Source organism: Oncorhynchus tshawytscha, linkage group LG03 (genome assembly GCF_018296145.1).
Source record: "Oncorhynchus tshawytscha isolate Ot180627B linkage group LG03, Otsh_v2.0, whole genome shotgun sequence".
Classification (NCBI taxonomy): Eukaryota; Metazoa; Chordata; class Actinopteri; order Salmoniformes; family Salmonidae; genus Oncorhynchus; species Oncorhynchus tshawytscha.
In genome coordinates, this window is record NC_056431.1 from 44,266,186 (window position 1) to 44,291,192 (window position 25,007).

A 25,007-nucleotide genomic window follows, 5' to 3' on the forward strand; every position below is an offset into this window, starting at 1 on the left:
TTGTATGATTGCCTTGCGGAGGGAATAGCTACACTGTTTGTATTCGGTCATGTTTCCGGTCACCTTGTCCTGATTAAAAGCAGTGGTTTGCGCTTTCAGTTTCGCGCGAATGCTGCCATCAATCCACGGTTTCTGGTTTGGGAATGTTTTAATAGTCGCTGTGGGTACGACATCGCCGATGCACTTGCTAATAAACTCGCTCACCGAATCAGCGTATTCGTCAATGTTGTTTGACGCAATGCGGAACATATCCCAGTCGTGATCGAAGCAATCTTGAAGCGTGGAATCAGAGTGGTCAGACCAGCGTTGAACAGACTTGAGCGCGGGAGCTTCCTGTTTTGTTTCTGTCTATAGGCTGGGCCTTATATGTGTCGCAGAAGTCAGAATAACAATGATCCAGGGTTTTACCAGCCCTGGTTGCACAATCAATATGCTGATAGAATTTAGGGAGTCTTGTTTTCAGATTAGCCTTGTTAAAATCCCCAGCTACAATGAATGCAGCCTCGGGATATGTGGTTTCCATTTTACATAGAGTCAAATAAAGTTTGTTCAGGGCAGTCCGTGTCTGCTTGGGGGGGAATATATGCGGCTGTGATTATAATGGTAGAGAATGTTCTTTGTATATAATGCGGTAGACATTTGATTGTGAGGAAGTCAAGTGAACAGAAGGACATGAGTTCCTGTATGTTGTTATGATCACACCACGTCTCGTTAATCATCAGGCATACCCCCCCTCCCCCCGCGCCCTTCTTCTTACCAGAAAGATGCTTGTTTCTGTCAGCGCGATGTGTGAAGAAACCAGCTGGCTGAAGAAGAAACCAGCCATGCTGGTCATTTATGAACATTTGAACATCTTGGCCATGTTCTGTTATCTCCACCCGGCACAGCCAGAAGAGGACTGGCCACCCCTCATAGCCTGGTTTCTTTCTAGGTTTTGGCCTTTCCAGGGAGTTTTTCCTAGCCACCGTGCTTCTACACCTGCATTGCTTGCTGTTTGGGGTTTTAGGCTGGGTTTCTGTACAGCACTTTGAGATATCATCTGATGTATGAAGGGCTATATAAATTGATTTGATTTGATCTGTACCGACTCTGATAGCGTGTCTTGAGTGAGCCATGTTTCCATGAAGCAAAGAACGTTAGTCTCTTATGTCTCTCTGGAATGCTACCCTTGCTCGGATTTCAACTACCTTGTTGTCAAGAGACTGGACATTGGCGAGTAGTATGCTCGGGAGCGGTGCGCGATGTGCCCGTCTCCGGAGCCTGACCAGAAGACCGCATCGTCTGCCCCTTTTACGGCGCCGATGTTTTGGTTCACCGGCGGGGATCCTATCCATTGTCCTGGGTGTTGGGCAAAACAGAGGATCCGCATCGGAAAAGTTGTATTCTTGGTCGTAATGTTGGCGAGTTGACGTTGCTCTTATATCCAATAGCTCCTCCCGACTGTATGTAATAAAATCTAAGATTACCTGGGGTACCAACTTAAGAAGTAACACGTAAAAAAACTAAATACTGCATAGTTTCCTAGGAACGCGAAGCGAGGCGGCCATCTCTGTAGGTGCCGGAACTTCTATACTTGTACAGAATAAAACTTTTCCAAAACATGCATCCTGTTTGCAATAAGGCCCTGAAGTAAAACTGAAAACAGATTTGGCAAAGAAATGAACTTTTATGTCCTGAAGACAAAGTGTTATGTTTGGGGAAAATCCAACACAACACACCACTCTTCATATTTTCAAGCATGGTGGTGGCTGCATCATGTTATGTGTAAGCTTGTCTTTAGCAAGGACTAGGGAGTTTTTTTGGATAAAAAGAAACGGATTAGAGCTAAGCACAGGCAAAATCCTATAGGAAAACCTGGTTCAGTCTGCTTTCCAACAGACACCGGGAGACTAATTCACCTTTGAGCAGGACAATAACCTATAACAGAAGGCCAACTATACACTGTAGTTGCTTACCAAGACAACATTGAATGTTCCTGAGTGGCCTAGTTACAGTTTGACTTATATCGGTTTAAAAATCTATGGCAAGACTTGAAAATGTCTAGGAAGAAACTTTATAGAGCTTGAAGAATTTTTTAAAGAATAAAGTGCAAATATTGTACAATCCAGGTGTGCAGACTTACCAAGAAAGAAAGGGGATTCTAAAATGTATTGACTCAGGGGTGTGAATACTTGTGTAAATTAGATATTTCTGTATTTCATTTTCAAAACAATTGCAAAAATGTCTAAAAACTTGTTTTCACTTTGTCATTATGGGGTATTGTGTGTAGATGGGCAAGACGTTTTATTTTTATTACATCAATTTTGAATTCAGGCTGTAACACAACAAAATGTTTAACTTATTTTGAACATAATGTTGCTGCTACCATCTCTTATGACCGAAAAGAGCTTCTGGACATCAGAACAGTGAATACTCACCTCAAATTGGACTAATATTTTTTCTTTAATGAGTCAGATGGGAAGGATATACTCCAAAAGCCCGAACAGGCCCTCATCCCCGTCATTTGCTGGAGAAAGAAACAGGGATTTTGCGGAAAGAGATCGGGGTGCATTGTGAGGATCAGGCGCCGAGTGGCTAATCTGCCTCTGCCATCCGTACTGTTAGCTAACATTCAATCGCTGGAAGATAAATGGGATGAACTGAAAGCACATATATCCTACCAACGGGACATTACAAACTGTAATATCTTATGTTTTACAGAGTCGTGGCTGAACGACGACATTAATAACATACAGCTGACGGGTTATACACTCTATCGGCAAGATAGAACGGCAGCCTCTGGTAAGACACGGGGCGGGGGCCTATGCATATTTGTAACAGCTGGTGCATGATATCTAAGGAAGTCTCGAGGATTTGCTCGCCTGAGGTAGAGTATCTCATGATAAGCTGTAGACCACACTATCTACCTAGAGGTCGATGATTTTTCAACTGCGATACCGATTATTGGAGGACCCAAAAAAACGATACAGATTTTTTTTTTTACAATTTATTTGTAATAATGACAATTACAACAATACTGAATGAACACATATTTTAACTTAATATAATACATCAATAAAAATCTATTTAGCCTCAAATAAATAATGAAACATGTTCAATTTGGTTTAAATAATGCAAAAACAAAGTGTTGGAGAAGTGTTTATGTGCCATGTAAAAAAGCTAACGTTTAAGTTCCTTGCTCAGAACATGAGAACATATGAAAGCTGGTGGTTCCTTTTAACATGAGACTTCAATATTCCAAGGTAAGAGGTTTTAGGTTGTAGTTAATATAGTATTTATAGGACTATTTCTCTCTAACATTTGTATTTCATATACCTTTCACTATTGGATGTTCTTATAGGCACTTTAGTATTGCCAGTGTAACAGTATAGCTTCCGTCCCTCTCCTCGCCCCTACCTGGGCTCGAACCAGGAACACATCGACAACAGCCACACTCGAAGCAGTGTTACCCATCGCTCCACAAAAGCCGCGGCCATTGCAGAGCAAGGGGAACAACTATTCCAAGTCTCAGAGCAAGTGATGTTTGAAACGCTATTAGCGCGCACCCCGCTAACTAGCTAGCTATTTCACATCGGTTACACCAGCCATTAGGCCGATAGGCTTGAAGTCATAAACAGCGCTGTGCTTGAAGCATTGCGAAGAGCTGCTGGCAAAACGCACGAAAGTGCTGTTTGAATGAATGCTTACGAGCCTGCTGCTGCCTACCATCGCTCAGTCAGACTGCTCTATCAAATATCAAATCATAGACTTAATTATAACATCATAACACACAGAAATACGAGCCTTTGGTCATTAATATGGTCGAATCCGGAAACTATCATTTCGAAAACAAAACGTATTATTATTTCAGTGAAATACGGAACCGTTCTGTATTTTATCTAATGGGTGACATCCCTAAGTCTAATTATTCTTGTTACATTGTACAACCTTCAATGTTATGTCATAATTACGTAAAATTCTGGCAAATTAGTTCGCAATGAGCCAGGATGCCCAAACTATTGCATATACTCTGCGTGCAATGAACGCAAGAGAAGTGACACAATTTCACCTGATTAAATATTGCTTGCTAACCTGGATTTCTTTTAGCCAAATATGCAGGTTTAAAAATATGTACTTCTGTGTATTGATTTTAAGAAAGGCATTGGTGTTTATGGTTAGGTACAGTCGTGCAACGATTGTGCTTTTTTCGCAAATGCGCTTTTGTTAAATCATCCCCCAGCGTTGCATCGATTATATGCAACGCAGGACACGCTGCTAGATAAACTAGTAATATCATCAACCATGTGTAGTTAACTAGTGATTATGATTGATTGTTTTTTATAAGATAAGTTTAATGCTACCTAGCAACTTACCTTGGCTTCTACTGCATTCGTGTAACAGGCAGGCTCCTTGTGGAGTGCAATGAGAGGCAGGTGGTTAGAGCGTTGGACTAGTTAACCGTAAGGTTGCAAGATTGAATCCCAGAGCTGACAAGGTGAAAATCTGTCGTTCTGCCCCTGAACAAGGCAGTTGACCCACCATTCCTAGGCCGTCATTGAAAATAAGAATGTGTTCTTAACTGACTTGCCGAGTTAAATAAAAGTGTAAAAAAGAAAATAAATTAAATCGGTGCCCAAAATAACGATTTCCAATTGTTATGAAAACTTGAAATCGGCACTAATTAATCGGCCATTCCGATTACTACCTCTACTATCTACATAGAGAGTTTTCATCTGTATTTTTCGTAGCTGTCTACATACCACCACAGACCGATGCTGGCACTAAAGCTGCACACAATTAGCTGTATACCACCATAAGCCCTACAGGAAATCGCTCATCCAGAGGTGGCGCTCCTAGTGGCCGGGGACTTTAATGCAGGGAGACTTAAATCAGTTTTACCTCATTTCTATCAGCATGTTAAATGTGCAACCAGAGGGGAAAAACTCTAGACCACCTTTACTCCACACACAGAGACGTGTACAAAGCTCTCCTTCGCCCTCCATTTGGCAAATCTGACCATAATTCTATCCTCCTGATTCCAGATTACAAGAAAAAAATTAAGCAGGAAGCACATGTGACTTGGTCAATTAAAAAGTGGTCAGATGAAGCAGATATTAAACTATAGGACTGTTTTGCTAGCACAGACTGGAATATGTTCCGAGATTCTTCCGATGGCATTGAGGAGTACACCACATCAGTCACTGGCTTCATCAATAAGTGCATCGACGACATTGTCCCCAAAGTGACTGTACGTACATAGCCCAGCCAGAAGCCATGGATTACAGGCAACATTCGCACTGAGCTAAATGGTTGAGCTGCCACTTTCAAGGAGCGGGACTCGGAAGCTTATAAGAAATCCCGCTATGCACTCCGACTTACAATCAAACAGGCAAAGCGTCAATACAGGAATAAGATCGAATTGTACTACACCGGCTCCGACGCTCATCGTATGTGTCAGGGCTTGCAAACTATAACAGGCTACAAAGCGAAGCACAGCCGAGAGCTGCCCAGTGACACGAGCCTGCCAGACAAGCTAAATAACTTCTATGCTCGATTCGAGGCAAGCAACACTGAAACATGCATGAGAGCATCAGCTGTTCCGGACGACTGTGTGATCAAGCTCTCCACAGCCGATGTGAATAAGACTTTTAAACAGGTCAACATTCACAAGGCCGCAGGAACAGACAGATTACCAGGACGTGTACTCCAAGCATGCGCTGACCAAACGGCAAGTGTCTTCACTGACATTTTCAACCTCTCCCTGTCTGAGTCTGTAATACCAACATGTTTTAAGTATACCACCAAAGTCCCTGTGCCCAAGAACACTAAGGTAACCTGCTTAAATGACTACTAAATGACTACCCGTAGCACTCACGTCTGTAGCCATGAAATGCTTTGAAAGGCTGGTCATGGCTCACATCAACACCATTATCCCAGAAACCCTAGACCCACTCCAATTTGCATAACGGATCCACAAATGATGCAATCCCTTTTTCACTCCACACTGCCCTTTCACACCTGTAAAAAAGGAACACCTATGTGAGAATGCTATTCATTGACTACAGTTCAGCGTTTAACACCATCGTGCCGTCAAAGCTCATTAATAAGCTAAGGACCCTGGGACTAAACACCTCCCTCTGCAACTGGATCCTGGACTTCATGAGGGGACGCCCCCAGGAGGTAAGGGTAGGTAACAACATTCTGCCATTCTGATCCTCAACACGGGGACTCCTCAGGGGTGCGTGCTCAGTCCCCTCCTGTACTCCCTGTTCACTCATGACTGCACATGACTGTACTCCAACACCATCATTAAGTTTGCCGATGACACAACAGTGGTAGGTCTGATCACCAACAACGATGAGACAGCCGATAGGGAGGTCAGAGACCTGAGCGTGTGGTGCAAGGACAACAACCTCTCCCTCAACATAATCAAGACAAAGGAGATGATTGTGGACTACAGGAAAAGGAGGACAGAGCACGCCCCCATTCTCATCGACGTGGCTGTAGTGGCTCAGTTTGATAGCTTCTAGTTCCTTGGCGACTCAGCCCCTGTAATAGGATCAGAGGCAGAGAATCCCAATAGAGAGAGGGGAACCTTCCAGGCTGAGACAGCAAGGGCAGTTCGTCGTTCCAGTCCCTTACCGTTCACCTTCGCAACCCTGGGCCAGACTACACTCAATCATAGAACCTAAAGACTTAAAGGTTGAGACCAAGTCTGCATCTCTCACATGGATAGGCAGACCATTCCATTAAAATTGAGCTCTATATGAGAAAGCCTCCAGCAAAATTCTGGGGACAATAAGGAGGCCTGTGTCTTGTGACCATAGCATACGTGTATGTATGTACAGCAGGACAGAATTGGAGAAATAGGTAGGAGCCCATGTAATGCTTTGTAGGTTAGCAGTGAAATCTTGAATTCAGCCCTAGCCTTAACAGGAAGCCAGTGTAGAGAGGCTAGCACTGGTGTAATATGATCAGATATTTTGGTTCTAGTAAAGATTCTAGCAGCCGTGTTTAGCACTAACTGAAGCTTATTTAGTGCTTTATCCGGGTAGCCGGAGAGTAGAGCATTGCCGTCGTCTAACCTAGAAGTGACCAAAGCATGGATCAGTTTTTCTGCAAATGTTCAGATTTGCAAAAGTAAACATTTGCCACCATCCACTTCCTTATGTCTAAAACACAGACTTCCAGGGTAGGCAATTTTGGGGCTTCACCATGTTTAATCGAAATGCACAGCTGTGTGTCTGCATAGCAGTGAACGTTAACATTGCGTTTCTGATGACATCACCGAGAGGTAAAATATATAGTGAAAACAATAGTGATCCTAAAATGGAACCTTGAAGAACACCGACACTTACAATTGATTTGTCCGACAGATAAGATCTAAACCAGCCAAGAACTGGTCCCCGTAGACCAATTAAGGTTTCCAATCTCTCCAAAAGAATGTGGTGATCAATGGTGTCAAAAGCAACACTAAGGTCTAGGAGTATGAGGACAGATGCAGAGCCTTGGTCTGACGCCATTAAAAGGTCATTTACCACCTTCACGAGTGCAGTCTCAGTGCTATGATGGGGTCTAAAACCAGTCCAAAGCGTTTCATATACATTATTCATATACATTATTTGTCTTTGGGAAGGTAGTGAGTTACTGCGCAACAGCTTTTTCAAAAAATGTTGAGAGGAATGGGAGATTCACCATAGAATTCACACTGTCTGGTATGGCAATGCCTTGCTCGACCGCAAGGCAGAACAGAGGGTAGTGCATACGGCCCAGTACGTCACTGGGGCCAAGCTTTGTGCCATCCAGGACCTCTATACCAGGCGGTGTCAAAGGAAGGCCCTAAAAATTGTCAGACTCCTGCCACCTTAGTCATAGACTGTCCTCTCCGCTACCGCATGGCAAGTCTAGGTCCTGCATGTACGTATTACCTCGACTAACCGGTGCCACCACATTGACTCTGTACCAGTACCACTAGTATATAGCCTCGCTATATGTTATTTTCCCGCAGCTCTTTAGTTATTTGTTGCTGTTTAACATTTTTTTTTAAACTTATCTATTTTTGACTTAACACTTATTTTTTCTTAACTGCATTGTTGGTTAAGGTCTTGTAAGTAAGTATTTCACTGTAAAGTCTACACCTGTTGTATTCAGCGGATGTGACAAATAAAATGTAGGATAAAAAACTTGAGCGTCTCCATTGATCCTCCATTGATCCTGAGCTGATTTGTGCAGACTCAGGACAACTGAGCTTTGGAGAAATATGCAGATTCAAACGAGGAGTCCGTAATTTGCTTTCTAATGATCATGATCTTTTTGTCGAAGAAGTTTATGAATTCATCACAGCTGAAGTGAAAGGCATCCTCTCTTGGAGAATGCTGCTTTTTCGTTAGCTTTGAGACAGTATCAAAAATACATTTTTGGATTGTTCTTATCCTCCTCAATTAGGTTGGAAAAATAGGATGATCCAGCAGCAAAGAGGGCTCTTCGATATTGCACGGTACTGTCTTTCCAAGCTAGTATGAATACTTTCAATTTGGTAGAGCACAATTTCCGTTCCAATTTTCTGGAAGCTTGCTTCAGGGCTCAAATATTTTCTGTATAGCAGGGAGGAAGTTAGTTTCTTGTGACAATTTTGGTTTTGTTTTCAAGGGTGCGACTGCATCTAAGGTATTACACAATGTTACATTTAGATCCTCAGATTAGGTGGTTAACTGATTTTTGTACTCTGAGCAGATTATTTGTTGCTATTGCAAACGTAATAAGATGGTGGTCTGTGAGTCCAGGATTATGAGGAAAAACCTTTTAGATCCAAAATATTTATTCCACTGGGAAGAAAATAGATCCAGGGGATGACTGTGGCAATGAGTAGGTCCGGAAACATGTTGGACAAAACCCATTGAGTCGTTGATGGCTCCAAAAGCCTTTTGGAGAGGGTCTGTGGACTTTTCCATATGAAATATTAAAGTCACCCAAAATGTGAATGTACAGGCCTCCCTGTTATCTGCCATGACTACAAGTCCGACAGGAATTTAGGGCACTCAGTGAGAAACTCTGTATACGGCCCAGGAGGCCTGTAAACAGTAGCTATAAAAAGTGATTGAGTACGCTGCATAGATTTCCTGACTAGAAGCTCTGCTCTACAGCACTCACAATTCAATCGCTGGTTGCAAACTGCTTTCAGCCAGCTTAGTGGACTTTCTTCACTAGCATAGTCAATGTAGTCAGCTCAGCCATTCCCATTGAGACCATGTCTGTGCCTCAATCTAGGTTGGGCAAAACTAAACATGGCCGTGTTCATTTTAGCAATCTCACTGAAATAAAGACCTCCATTCCTGTCATTATTGAAAGAGGTTGTGATATCTAAAAAACGCAGTCATTTTTGTTGTGGTAAATTGACATTTGCTATCGTAAATGTTAGCAATAACTCTGCCTTTGCGGGATGCGCAGATATGTGGATATGGTCACTAGTGTAACCAGGAGGAGTGGTCTCATTTAACACAGTAAATTCATCAGGCTTAAGCCATGTTTCAGTCAGGCCAATCACATCAAGATTATGATCAGTGATTAGTTAATTGACTAACTGCCTTCGACGTGAGGGATCTAACATTAAGTAGCCCTATTTTGAAAAAAAGTGTTTTTATACCTTTCAAGTGTAACAGTTCCATGTAGAAAAAAATAATACTTCACATAATACTTAAGAAACCATTGTTCCTTAAGTATATTAGGAGTGTTCTGCTAATATAACAATGTGCAAATATTATACCTTCCTGTAGGGTATATGGTGTTCCCTGACCTGTTTGCTCCAGGCCTCTCTCATCACAGATACTAGTCATGAAGGAGCCTGGCTTCGGCTCCTATAGCCGACACAGCTCCTGTTTCACAGAGGGAGAGAGAGAAAGACTGTCGCTCACAGTCATGGAAGCCAACAGTAACTATACGGTTGAACATAGCCAGTCAGAGTTCCTGATTCTCTGCTAATTCACAAGGGACACATGCCAGCATGGCACTGACTGGTTGGCATTATTCACTCTGGCTCAGGAGTAGTCCATTGGCACAGTGGAAGGGGGCACCTCCTTACAACATACAAGACACAGGTGGTTAGGTGAATTCCAGGACATAGTAATTTGACAATTGACCAGATCAAATCTGACCAAGTGTCCTCCATTACTCTGAAGCGGGACTGGTATCTAGCCACTGCCTCGGCCTTCTGTAACAATTCCTGATATGGTAGGGGGGTTCCCATGACGCTGCTGAACAACAAATCCATCAGGTTTTGTACATAGCCTGTGAAGGAAATCAAATATAATCACACAATAAACATATAGCGAGAAAAATGAATTTTAAAAAGTACTTTTTATGCTAAAACAGGCACTGCAACTACCGAATAGATTCAGGCTGGTGACGCTGATGCTGTTACTATGGAACCAGCTGTGTACGTTGCTGAATGCTTGCTGATAGGTTTTGCTATGCTGCCATAGCCATATATAGCTGTGAGTCTCTTTCTCTAAGAGCTTTCCACACCTGGATTGTGCAACATTTGCCCATTAATCTTTTCAAAATTCTTCAAGCTCTGTCAAATTGGTTGTTGATCATTGCTACACTTAGAAAGAAAGGTGCTATCTAGAACCTAAAAAGGTTATTTGGCTATTGGGTTCCATGCAGAACCTTTGCCCCAGAGGGTTCTACATGGAACCCCAAAAAGTTCTGCCTGGAACCAAAAAGGTTTCTACCTTGAACTAAAAAGGGTTCTCTTATGATGACAGCTGAAGAACCCTTTTAGAACCCTTTTTTCTAAGAGTGTAGATAACCATTTACAGGTCTTGCCATAGAGTTTTAAGTAGATTTAAGTTGAAACTGTTACTCAGCCACTCAGGAACATTCACTGTCTTCTTGGTAAGCAACTCCCGTGTAGATTTGGACTTGCGTTTTAGATTATTGTCCTGCTGAAAGGTGAATTCATCTACCACTGTCTGGTAGAAAGCAGACTGAACCAGGTTTTCCTCTGTGCTTAGCGATTTTGTCTGTGCTTAGCGCCATTCCATTTATTTTTTTAACCTGAAAAACTCTCTAGTCCTTACAAGCATACCCATAACATGATGCACCCACCACTATGCTTGAAGATATGGAGATTGGTACTCAGTAATGTGTTGTATTGGATTTGCCCCAAACATAAGACTTTGTATTCAGAACAAAAAGTGAATTTCTTTGCCACATTTTTTGCAGTATTACTTTAGTGCCTTGTTACTTTTTATTCTGTACAGGCTTCCTTCTTTTCACTCTGTCAATTAGGTTTGTATTGTGGTGTAACTACAATGTTGTTGATCCATCCTCAGTTTTCTCCTATCACAGCCATTAAACTCTGTAACTGTTTTAAAGTCACCATTTGCCTAATGGTAAAATCTCTGAGTGGTTTTCTTCCTCTCCATACAACAGATTGTGACTTGTTAAGCACATTTTTACTTCTGAATTTATTTAGGCTTGCCATAAAACAAAGGGGTTGAATACTTATTAACTCAAGACAGTTTTTTATACATTTTCAAAAAATGTAATTCCACTTTGACATTATGGGATATTGTGTGTAGGCCAGTAACAATACATCTCAATTTAATCCATTTTAAATTCAGGCTGTAACACAGCAACATTTGGAAAAAGTAAATGGGTGTGAATACTTTCTGAAGGCATTGTATATAACGTACAGTATAAACAATCAAAGAAATGTATACTGAACAAAAATATAAATGCAACATCTAAAGTGTTGGTACCATGTTTCATGAGCTGAAATAAAAGCTCCCAGAAATGTTCCATATGCTCAAATTCTGTACACAAATTTGTTTACATCCCTGTTAGTAAGCATTTCTCCTTTGCCAAGACAATCCATCTACCTGGCAGGTGTGGCATATCAAGAAGCTGATTTAACAGCATGATCATTACACAGGTGCACCTTGTCCCGGGGACAATAAAAGGCCACTCTAAAATGTGCAGTTTTGTCACACAACACAATGCCACAGATGCCTCAAGTTTTGAGGGAGCGTGCAATTGGCATGCTGACTGCAGGAATATCCACCAGAGCTCTTGCTAGAGAATTTGTTTATTTCTCTACCATAAGCTGCCTCCAACATTGTTTTAGAGAATATGGCACTACATTCAATCGGCCTCACAACCGCAGATCACGTGTATTCACACCAGCCCAGGGCCCCCACATCCGGTTTCTTCACCTGCTGGATGATCTGAGATGACCCACCTAGACAGCTGATGAAACTGTGGGATAGAACAACTGAAGGATTTCTGCACAAACTGTCAGAAACCGTTTTAGAGAAGCTCATCTGCATGCTCTTCCCCCTCACCAGGGTCTTGACCTGACTGCAGTTCGACGTCGTAACAGATTTCAGAAGGCAAATGCTCACCTTTGATGGCCACTGGTACACTGGTGAAGTGTGCTATTCACAGATGAATCCCGGTTTCAACTGTACCGGGCAGATGGCAAACGGCGTGTATGGTGTCGTATGGGCGAGCGGTTTGCTGATGTCAACATTGTGAACAGAGTGCCCCATGGTGGCAGTGGGGTTATGGTATGGACAGGCATAAAATACACACAACAAACACAATTGCATTTTATTGATGGCAATTTGAAAGCACAGAGATACCGTGACAAAATCCTGAGGCCCTTTGTTGTGCCATTCATCCGCCGCCATCACCTCATGTTTCAGCATGATAATGTCGCAAAGATCTGTACACACTTCCTGGATGCTGAAAATGTCCCAGTTCTTCCATGGCCTGCATACTCCCAGACATGTCACCCATTGTGCATGTTTGGGATGCTCTAGATTGACATGTACGGCAGCGTGTTCCAGTTGCTGCCAATATCCAGCAACTTCGCACAGCCTTTGAAGAGGAGTGGGATAACATTCTACAGGTCACAATCAACAGCCTGATTAACTCTATGCATGGGAAATGTGTCACGCTGCATGAGGCAAATCAGGTCACACCAGATGGTTTTCTGGTCCACGCCCCTACCTTATTTTTAAGGTATCTGTGACCAACAGATGCAAATCTGTTTATATTTTTGTTCAGTTTATATGGTGGTTGGCAACCAACTTTAAGGTGAATTACCGTCACAAACTGGGCTGAAGCGTGGACCTTGTTCCTCTTTCAATCACCCAATGAGTAGATGGGAGGGGCGGGACTTGCAGCACGTCAAGCATCTAAACTAGAACCAAGTTATATTTTAGCGCCTGGTTATGCAGACGCAATGCCGCCGGTTTGGTCAGCATTTAAGAGCTGTTCTAAAAGACCGCCTGAAATTTCAGCTAGTTTTCAGTTTTCCCCTCCCCACTCAGACCACCCCAAGACAGTCCTAGCAGAATTCTTGCTTGAGTAATTGCTCTTTGCTGAGAAGCTATTTTTGTTTCTTTTTGACCATTTTAATTGAAAACAATCACAGTAAGGTACTTAATTGTTACCCAGAAATGATTTGATATTGAGATGAAAACAGCTGCATTGGACCTTTTAACTATAGTATAAAGACATATTTGATAGTGCAGAGCAATGTATATGATATTTTGGGAGTTTTATAATGGTATGTGTTTTCACCACAGATTATGCCAGTGGAGGGTCCCTGTATGACTACCTGTCCAGTGCAGAGAGTGAGGAGATGGACCAGGAACAGGTCATGACTTGGGCCATGGAGATTGCCAAAGGTACAGTCATGATTCATTGTCTTAGCTCCTTTAAAACTTGCAAGGGTACGTGTTCTTGTCAAATTTTTGCAAAGCCATTTGACTAAACTTAAACACTGACTGAGATTCCACATTTGTTTTAGCTCATTAGCAACTCAGCAGTAGAATATATTTCAGATATGTACGCTCAGGGTCTATTCCAACTCATTGAGAACAATACGGTCTCATTGAGAACAAGTGAAGTCAAAACACGAAGGCCTACATGTGATTAATCTGTGTCCTTAAGTTTACATAAGTAATGGACATTGTGAGGAAGGCATGTATGAGGCATTTAGGAGAGCACAGATGAACACAGACTTGTTTATATCAGCCTGGTTGCCCGTTGATTGGTCAGAGGACATTTTTATTTCTTCATCTTATTTCTCCATCAGGCATGCACTATTTACACTCCGAGGCCCCGGTCAAGGTTATCCACAGAGACCTGAAGTCCAGGAATGGTAAGATTTCAGATTCATCTTCATCATCTAGCCTTCTGTTATGTGTCTGAGTCTATACAAAAGACACGTCTGGTCTAACGGATATAGCCAGAGGCAAATATTACATAAGCTGAATTAGAAGAAACCTGAATATACATATTTTTCCTGACTTGACAGACATGTTTTCTATTGCAGTGGTTGTGACGGCAGACAGAGTTCTTAAGGTACATTTGTTTGCACATTCCTGAATACATGGGATCATACGTTTGCATACTGGTTTTACCCAAAACCTTTTTCTCCCAACTCTTGCTAAAACCCGGGCCTTCACCAGTACCTGTTTCCCTGTGTAGATCTGTGATTTTGGGGCGTCCCGGTTCCACTCCCACACCACACACATGTCCCTGGTAGGCACGTTCCCCTGGATGGCCCCGGAGGTCATCCAGAGCCTGCCCGTGTCTGAGACCTGTGACACCTATTCCTACGGCGTGGTGAGTGACCAACACATAGGACACACACTGACCACAGATCAGCTGTTCATACTCAATCCAATAGTTACTGAGACTGGGCTATTTTTCTCCAGCTGATTCTGCAAGACAATCTGCTTGTGATGTTCATATGTATCGGCTCATACATAGACTTTTATTTACTAAGTACAGAAACCATCAGAGAGAGACTTGTTTGACTTGGGACTGAATTAGCTTGGTAAGGAAGTTGCTTAGTTTGTAGAGGAAGCCAAAGAACAAGTATGGTTAAGAAAAAGCTCTAATGTCACTGTTGCAACTGCATGGCTGAGAGAGTAGACTGTCAATCAACCAGTACCTAGCACTTGAAAGAACAGACTTTTCAGAGATGACATTTTCATGCCTTCATTACTGCCACTGGAAAAGTAGTCGGGAGCGGCATTATTGACCTTTTGTAGAAGTGCTAGCAGCAGTTCCATATGTTTTCTTCCTAATTTCTATCATCTTTCATCCCGGAGTAGAGAGTTTGAAGCCTGGGCATATTTGTGTGTGTGTGTGTGTGTGTGTGTGGGTGTGGTGTGCTGGCTGTGCTGGCTGCATCTGCTCGCTACATTCCTGCATGGAGAAGGTGTGAAGTGTAGAGTGACAGAGCATATAGGGGACGCTCTGAGTCACTCAGCCAGTCAAGGGCCTGACTCCTGAGTGACATAAATAGTCAGTGAACAAAGAGCAGGGCCTGAGGTCAGGTCAGCCAGTGTCTGGGTCAACCCACTGTTCTCTATCTCAATCCACCTGGCTTTCACTTAAACTGGAGTGTATTTACCACACACAATGTCATTTACTGTATTGTTATAAATGTGTATTATGTGTAGTGACTTGTATGATTTGCCAATTTGCCCTTCATTCAAGTTTTTTTTTACTCTCCAAATATGGTAACTAATGTATAACTAAAGTCTTAGTCTGTGTTGTATCTCAGTTCAGTCGAAGACTCTGACCAGACCATGCATTCTGTGGTGTAGATGGGTCTTTCTATAAATAATGGGGCCGGTGTGTGACATTGGATAAAATTCAGAATGGTTTGAACAAAAATAAAAAGGACTTTCATGCATTCCACATGTGCACTTGGAGGAATACAAGTGAATATATGCAAATTGGCCCATATCTCCACCTATAGTATTCAACAAAATAGGCCTAGGATTATACATCCTTTAAGCAGGGTTCATACAGACATTGGCAAGTCAAATTCAAAGACTTTCAGAGACTTTTTCAAGCACTTAATTGTAATTTTCAATGACCGCAATTGTACAATTGTTATACAATTGTAAATTTTAAATAATTGTACAGGGCCTGATTATAGAACCCCGCTCCCCCCAAAATGTGTCAATAAAGTAGGCCATTACCACTTTAAGAATAATGTATTTTTTAGGCCTTGCCAATACACTGGTATTTCAATTATTACTACATTCTAAAATACAGTATGTGAGAATAATGTGGACATTGCCCGACTAAATCGTTTGGATGCATGGGGATTTTTCTGTATCCTATGTGGTCGTGCTTCTACACCTGCATTGCTTGCTGTATGGGGTTTTAGGCTGGGTTTCTGTACAGCACTTTGAGATATCAGCTGATGTACGAAGGGCTATATAAATACATTTGATTTGATTTGATGCAAGGCACACATGAATAGCGGTAGCATTATCTCACCATTTGAATCTCACCATCGCTGTTTTTATAATGAGAAAGTGACCAAAAACCAGGTTCCTTTTTTAATGGAAGGATCTGTATGGAAAACCAAGTTGAAGCCAACATTAGATGTCGTCCTCATAATAACCGCACATGGTTTTACCGCAACAGCGTGGCGCAACACTCTTCATTTGAATCTGCGGAAAAAGAAAGTGGCCACATCTCTCACAAAAACATTTTTTAAATTTTTATCACAGATAATTATAAGGGAGCAGGAGAATTTATAAATTGCCTACAATAATTAGAATAACTTTTCAAGCATCAAATTGAGAAAATGTCTGATTTTCAAGGTAGGCCTATTCCAGGAGCCTACTTGAATTTCTGAGCTCCAAATTCAAATTCAAGTAGACTCCTCCAAGCCCCTTGTATTGTTTAAAAATGCAGGTCTAACATGGAAAACAAAATGTATTTATCATGTTATTTCATTACCAGATGATATTGTACAGGCTGTTTACATAATTTGTCATTATATCCAGAATAATGAATAGAAATAGCTTTGGGTGTTGTGTAGTATTGACTATTGCGCAACTGCATACAGTAGACTGTCCAATCCGAGGCACAAAAACATATGAAAACATGAACTTGTTACCGTGATGCTTTTTGTCTCTGTTAAAAAAAATGGAATGAGATCCTGCTATAAATCAAGCAGACAACAATAGATGATCAACATCAATTCGCTAAGGATCTTAGATCCAACGTGGATCCCGGCACAACTGTCTTCACTGGCGTAAGGAGTGAGACACCAAAATATTCTGGACATTCCTCGCAAACACAATTTTTTCCAGCTCTTGGGCTGTTGTCTCATCACATGCGCTATCACAACAGCTGTCCACCACTTGACTGTCATTCAGAAAATTCCTTTCTGGGTCAGATGATCATGATGTGTGAAAATATTAAGGCACAACTAATCAGCTGGACACCAAATGAAATCCAACAAGTATTATGCATAATTATTGAAGAACCACATTAATGACAGTACCGATTTTAGGTTTTAAGTATTAAGGTGAGGTGACTCTTTCAGTTAGAAGCATTCAATTTTCCAATGCATTTGGATATGAGTGCCGATGAAATCTGTTTTCACCCCATAACATAAGGAGATGTTATGTACTTACACTGCATTTCTGCGAGTGTCTGAGAGTTAGATCCAGGATTCTACAGAGTTCAAGTTCAATGTCTATTTTAACTGATTAATGATTAATATATGATATAACGATAATGTACACTGCCATAAATGCAAGGACAGAAAAGTTCTGTTTTATGTCGCAGGATTTTGAACACATTTGTCAAGACACCAACCATAATAAAGCATAAAACATTTCAATGAACTCTTGAGTTTGATTGAAAATAGCTATGATCCCTCAGAGGACCATCCTCCTCAGTGAATTTCATAAAAATAAAAATGGTGAAACATTAATGAAGTTACCCATTTTAGATAGACCTATACAAAATATGTTTACATGTCACCAAATAATTAATTAAAACTCAGTGTTTTGCAATGAAGGTCTACAATAGCCTTAACAGCAGTCTGTAGGGTAGCACCATGGTGTAGCCGGAAGACAGATAGTTTCCGTCCTCCTCTGGGTATATTGACTTCAATACAAAAACCTAGGAGGTTCATGGTTCTCACCCACTTCCATAGACTTACACAGTAATTATGTCAAATTCCAGAAGACGGTCTTCAACCTATCAGAATTTTTGCAGCATGAACTGAGATGTTGTCCACCCAATCAAAGGATCAGAGAATGAATCTAGTACTGAGATCATAAGCTATAGCTAGCTAGCATTTCAGTGCATAAAATGCGCTGAGTAGTTTACTCAAGAGAGAGACAGAGAATAGTTGAACATTTTTTAACAAATTAACTTCTTCAAAAATGATAGAGAAGCAAGAGAGAGATTTCCTTGTATTTAAAAAAAAAACTTTCCCTTAGTGAATGCAACTAGCTAGTTTAGCCTACTCAAACACTCGGAGAGGGATGCTACATTATGTTAGCTAGCTGGCTTTGGCTATCCAACACTGGAATTCTTCCAAGTCAAGGTAAGCTAAACTGCTTGCTGACTGTACACTGTACTGCATGATTGTAGAAAGTTTACTAATGCGTTAGTTCTATTAGCTATTTTGACTATAGCGTTAGCTAACATGGTGACAATGGTGTAGGCTGTGTGTAGAGGTTAGCGGTTATGATATGAAGGTTTGGTTTGGAAAGTTTTTTTTGCCTGGTCACAGACAGCTGATGTGTTGTGCACTGAAGTCCACAAGCGAAGGGAAAAGTTGAGAGGAGAGCGCATACTGTATATACGAGAAGGAATTATAGATCAGCTACATGCAGGAAAGAGTGTGCAAGGTGGTATTGAATGTGTTACTGTCTGTGACCTTGATTACTGAAATGTATCTCGAACTGTGCACCTACAAAAATGTAATTCATAAGCTAGGTTGTAGCAACCTCATGATGGGTATAGGGAACATTTGAGTATCATGAAGTAGCCTGAACCTATCGGTGGTACATTGAGCTGAGTGAATGGAATATGAATGACTGTCATCCAATATGCTGTAATAGAAATAAGGCCATGCTCATAAAAAAAAAATTGTCCTCCCTCATATTAAACGGCACCGACCGCTACTGATCTTAATGTAATGACATGAAGAAAATTGGCAAATTATTATCAATGACTTATCAGCTGTAATAAGTTATCCAGTGTAGGAAATCCTCACAGGTACCCTAGTTTATAGAAAGACCTAGATGCATTTGCTCGTTGACTGACCATGACCCCTCTCGTTTCCCTGTGTCAGGTTCTGTGGGAGATGCTCACCCGGGAGATTCCCTTTAAAGGCTTGGAGGGTTTACAAGTCGCCTGGCTGGTGGTGGAGAAGAGTGAGGTACAGCTGCACTTCCTTTTTCCTCATTATGCAGTCTTCTAGGAACAGATTGACTGTAGATGAACTGTAGCTTCCTCTATCTATGCTAATAGATTTTGTGAAGAGACAGATTCCTGACAGTTTTTCTTAATGAGACAGTGTATCTTTACAGGAATCATTTCAGTCATCACACACCAGTATAACTAGTTGGGGGATCGTCATATGGGCCAAAACCAATTGATCCCACTCATGCAATATCCACATTCTCAGAACCAGGTCTCCAGTCACATAAGTCATCTGTATATTTGACCTGCCTCCTGACATGCTCTAAATTCATATTCTGACCTCAGAACTGAAAGCTGAGACGACTGCAATCCTTTTAGTGATTGTGTGTGTGACTGTGTCTGTGTCTGTCTGTTCCAGAGGTTAACCATTCCCAGTAGCTGCCCAGACAGTTTCGCTGAGCTGATGAGGAAGTGCTGGGTGACTGATCCGAAGGTACGACGTCCTCACACATACCCACATTGTCACGCACACAGAGATCCTATTGAATTATATGTCATTTTATGCTATCGCACACATACAGTTGAAGTTGGAAATGTACATACACCTTAGCCAAATACATTTCAACTCAGTTTTTCACAATTCCTGACATTTAATCCTAGTAAAAATTCCTTGTCTTAGGTCAGTTAGGATCACCACTTTATTTTAAGAATGTGAAAAGTCAGAATAATAGTAGAGAGAATAATTTATTTTAGCTTTTATTTCTTTCATTACATTCCCAGTGGGTCAGAAGTTTACATACACTCAATTAGTATTTGGTAGCATTGCCTTTACATTGTTTAACTTGGGTCAAACATTTTGGGTAGCCTTCCACAAGCTTCCCACAATAAGTATGGTGAATTTTGGCCCATTCCTCCCAACATAGCTGATGTAACTGAGTCAGGTTTATAGGCCACCTTGCTCGCACAAGCTTTTTCAGTTCTGCCCACACATTTTCTGTAGGATTGAGGTCAGGGCTTTGTGATGGCCACTCTAATACCTTGGACTTTGCTGTCCTTAAGCCATTTTGCCACAACTTTGGAAGTATGCTTGGGGTCATTGTCCATTTGGAAGACTCATTTGCAAGACCCATTTGCGACCAAGCTTCAACTTCCTGACTGATGTCTTGAGATGTTGCTTCAATATATCCACATCATTTTCCTTTCTCATGAAGCCATCTATTTTGTGAAGTGCACCAGTCCCACCTGCAGCAAAGCACCACTACAACATGATGCTGCCACCCCTGTGCTACACGGTTGGGATGGTGTTCTTCGGCTTGCAAGCCTCCCCCCTTTTCCTCCAAACATAGCGATGGTCATTATGGCCAAAAAGTTATATTTTTGTTTCATCAGACCAGAGGACATTTCTCCAAAAAGTACGATCTTTGTCCCTATGTGCAGTTGCAAACCGTAATCTGGATTTTTTTATGGCGGTTTTGGAGCAAGGACTTCTTTCTTGCTGAGTTGCCTTTTAGGTTATGTCGATATGGGACTCGTTTTACATTGGATATAGATACTTTTGTACCTGTTTCCTCCAGCATTTTCACAGGGTCCTTTTTCTGTTGTTCTGGGATAGATTTGAACTTTTCGCACCAAAGTATGTTCATCTCTAGGAGACAGAACGTGTCTCCTTCCTGAGCGGTATGACGGCTGCGTGGTCCCATGGTGTTTATACTTGCATGCTGTTGTTTGTACAGATGAACGTGGTACCTAAAGGCGTTTGGAAATTGATCCCAAGGATGAACCAGACTTGTGGAGGTCTACAATTTTTTTTCTGAGGTCTTGGCTGATTTCATTTGATTTTCCCATGATGTCAAGCAAATAGGCACTGAGTTTTAAGGTAGGCCTTGAAATACATCCACAGGTACACCTCCAATTGACTCAAATTATGTCAATTAGCCTATCAGAAGCTTGTAAAGCCATGACATCATTTTCTAGAATTTTCCAAGCCGTTTAAAGGCACAGTCAACTTAGAGTTTGTAAACTTCTGACCCACTGGAATTGTGATACAGTGAATTATAAGTGAAATAATCTGTCTGTAAACAATTGTTGGAAATATTACTTGTGTCATGCACAAAGTAGATGTCCTAACCGACTTGCCAAAACTATAATTTGTTAACCAGAAATTTGTGGAGTGGTTGAAAAACTAGTTTTAATGACTCCAACCTAAGTGTATGTAAACTTCCGACTTCAACTGTGCATACTCACACGTCTACTGTGCACAGTGGCTTCAGCACACAAGTCAGTACTACAATGGATAATACTAAAGAGTAATGTTATGTTACATACAGTTACAAGGCCAGTCCAATAGTCTTGAGTAGATAGATATACTACATGACCGCTTATGAATATCAAACTGTTTTGTTTCGTTTCCACCTAGGAAAGACCCATGTTCAAACTTATCCTTACAACCTTGGAGACCATGTCCAATGACAGCAAGCTTCCAGAGCAGTGCAACTCCTTCCTACACAACAAGGCAGAATGGAGGTACTGAGATCATACTGTATGACTGCAATCCTCTCCATCTCTTCTAGACCAACACCGCTATATTCTAAGGATACGCCAGAACTGTTTCAAATCAATAGGCCCATCTATGCGCAAGTGCTGCTTTTGTGGGCCACTAAATGTCTGAAGGGATTTTTGGGAGTGTGCATACAGATCTTTTATAATTGCACTGATAACATAAAGGCATCAAATATCTAAAGAATCCCCCATCTGGATCTCCTTCCTCTCTATACCCATAAGGTCTAAAAAATAATCAACATCTTTTTCAAGTCCAAGTGTTTAATTGGCCTGCATGAGCAGCTGGAGGATTAGTGATGTTCAGCACAGCCTGGGTGTCAGCTGCTACTGATTTCTCTCTCTCTGGGCTTTTCTACGCTCACAACTCTTCATAGAGACGTGTCCAAGCAGGTGAGCAGCTCAGTAGTGAGAGTCGATCAAGAACATGTGCATTAGAGTGAGGGAAATGTTGCACACCAAGTACAGTCGTAGTAGCTAGCTAGTAAGAAACGGGAGAAGAGTGGAGTGGTGCGGCCTGAGCTCCTCTTGCATCAGAGGCAAACAGGTTGCAAGAGCGATGTGTTATAGTTTCTCAGGGTGGCTGGCAGTTAGAGCGTTGGGCCAGAACCGAAAGGTCACTTGTTCGAATCCCAGAGCCGAGAAGATTTTAAAAATCTGTCGACGTGCCCTTGAGCAAGGCACTTAACCCTAATTGCTCCAGTGTCGCCATTGGTATTGGCTGACCCTGACCGCGACCCCACTCTTCCAATTCACATGTCTACAATACAAACTTGTACATATATAAGCACCCAACAAATTATTATTATAAGTAAGTGTCCCACTGATGAAGGCTCAATGGTATTGTCAATTCTGGCACTTGAAAAAAGTAAAACTAGGAGTAGGTGTCCTGTATTTGCATCTCAGGAGGTTGGTGGCACCTTAATTGGGGAGAACGGGCTCGTGGTAATGACTGGAGCGGAATCAGTGGAATGGTATCAAATACATCAGACACATAGTTTCCAGGTGTTTGATGCCATTCCATTTGCTCTGTTCTGGCCATTATTATGAGCCGTTCTCCCCTCGGTAGCCTCCGCTGACAAATGGCTCCTGGTGTTGGCTATATTAAATCTGGCCTCATGCTATGTTTCTTCTCTTTTATCAGACTGTTAGTCCAGTGAACAGTGGCTGGCTGTCTCATTAGCTATCAATGCACTCATTTGTGTAATAGTGTCAATTAGAAGCTGCTCACTGCTCTGTAACGATGGCTCAGAGGGCTCTTGTTGCAGTCTATATTAAGGCAGTTTGCACATGGTCCAGTAGAGCATGAAGGGACTCCTCTTTTCGCTGTTTCTCTGGCACCTGTCTAGATCAGTGAGGAGGAGCAGAGAGGGGGAGTTAGTTGGGGAGGAAAAGAAAGGGGGTAGTTATAGTGCTGTGGGAGGAAATGTAAGAGGTATTAGAAAACCTGTAAATGAGCAGGATAGGACTAGAAATACAGAGAGTGTTTGTCAGGAAAGCGACAAGCAAGAGAATCAATTATGAGGGAAGTTTCAAGTATTAGTGGAAAGTCTTTGAGGGGGTGGGAGGATGCAGGAACAGGGCAGGAGTTCCTGTCTGTGTCATGTGCCTGTTTATAAATAGTTACTTTTGGAGCCGATTGTCTTGGCCTCTGACTCAGCATGGCTACCCATGGTGCACCACACAGCCCCACCTGCTGGGCAAAGCAGACCCGACCACTCAGTGTGTGAACCGCATTAGCAAACATACTGGAAGGTAAGTGTTCCTCTACTGTCTGTGGCCTTAGAGCTGTCACTAAAAGGGCAGAATCCAAACTTGAGAAACACATGCATAACTTTGAACTCTTGTGTATATTGCATGGATGTCAGGGAGAGATTTGTGTTGGAATCTGAGTTAAGCACAAGTACCTCAAATCAACAGTTTAACACCAGTATTATAAGTGTTGTAATGGATGATGTTGGTTACTAAACACATCAGGGGTGTCATACCTTAGCTCAAGACCAAAAATATAAAGTAGGCAACAACAACAAAAAAGTAGACTTAAATCCCAATGGCTGTTTAGCGTATTGGGTGGCTGGTGTGAGTTTGCTTTGCCTGTCAGCCGTTTAGGCAGTGCGCTGATTGTTTTGAATTTAATGTTGGCATTTGAACTCGTGCTTTTAAACCTTGCTGTAATCTGATAACCAGGGATAATTTTAATTGGGAATTGGGAGTTGAGGGAGCCCTCCTTTTTGGTGATCATCCGCAACCAAAACCTATACTGAACAAAAATATAAATGCAACATGCAACAATTTCAAAGATTTTACTGAGTTACAGTTCATATAAGGAAATCAGTCAATTTAAATAAATTCATTAGGCCCTAATCTATGGATTCTACATGACTGGAAATACAGATATGCATCTGTTTAGGGGAGACATCTGTGGCATTGTGTTGTGTGACAAAACTGCACATTTTAGAGTGGCCTTTTATTGTCCCCAGCACAAGATGCACCTGTGTAATGATCATGCTGTTTAATAAGCTTCTTGAAATGCCACACCTGTCGGGTGGATGGATTGTCTTGGCAAAGGAGAAATAATCACTAGCATGGATGTAAACAAATTTCTGCATATAATTTTATAGAAATAAGCTTTTTGTGCGTATGCAACATTTCTGGGATCCTTTATTTCAGCTCATGAAACATGGGACCAACACTTTACATGTTGCGTTTTATATTTTTGTTCAGTGTATATTATTGATATTAAAATATAGGTTGTGATAGCGCTAGGCCTAATTGATATTTTCATTCATTTGCCCAGTAGGCTAGTGCAATTTTGGTTTCATGTATGAAAATACATTAATGTATGAAAATAGACACAATTGAACAACTTGCTATTTAGAGCATCTGCCCAAAATACATGTCCTGTATATGCCAAATGTGCATTTTCATGAAGTGACAGAATGCTAATATTCAGATAATGCAAATCATGAATGACTACTTAGGCCTACATCATCTTCAGCCTTCATTCATAATCCCTACCTGTCTCTCATATAATGCATTCCCACCTCTGTCTAGTTTGTCCACCTTTCTGAATTAAAATGAGATATTCTAACAGATCAATCATGCTTGCAAAAGGTCATTAAATATTGCTAAGTTATGCTTCTACTGCTAGAGGTCCTGCACGTCTTATAGAATATTAGCTCAAAAATGTTGTGGAGCTCCTAAACAGTACCGGCACCTATTTCAGTCCACGTCAAGTACTGTGTAGCTGTAGGGCT

General features: G+C 41.5%; 1 protein-coding gene across 2 annotated transcripts in view; it reads left to right on the forward strand.

The window, feature by feature from the left end:
• Positions 1 to 25,007, forward strand: part of zak (sterile alpha motif and leucine zipper containing kinase AZK) — a 57,201-nt gene that overhangs the window by 20,005 nt on the left and 12,189 nt on the right. For both annotated transcript variants that reach the window (XM_024405260.2, XM_024405273.2), the window contains exons 4-10: positions 13,575 to 13,676; positions 14,087 to 14,152; positions 14,327 to 14,355; positions 14,482 to 14,619; positions 19,124 to 19,210; positions 19,613 to 19,687; positions 21,611 to 21,717. In XM_024405260.2, the coding sequence (XP_024261028.1) occupies positions 13,575 to 13,676; positions 14,087 to 14,152; positions 14,327 to 14,355; positions 14,482 to 14,619; positions 19,124 to 19,210; positions 19,613 to 19,687; positions 21,611 to 21,717 (604 nt within the window). The remainder of the gene's footprint in view (positions 1 to 13,574; positions 13,677 to 14,086; positions 14,153 to 14,326; positions 14,356 to 14,481; positions 14,620 to 19,123; positions 19,211 to 19,612; positions 19,688 to 21,610; positions 21,718 to 25,007) is intronic.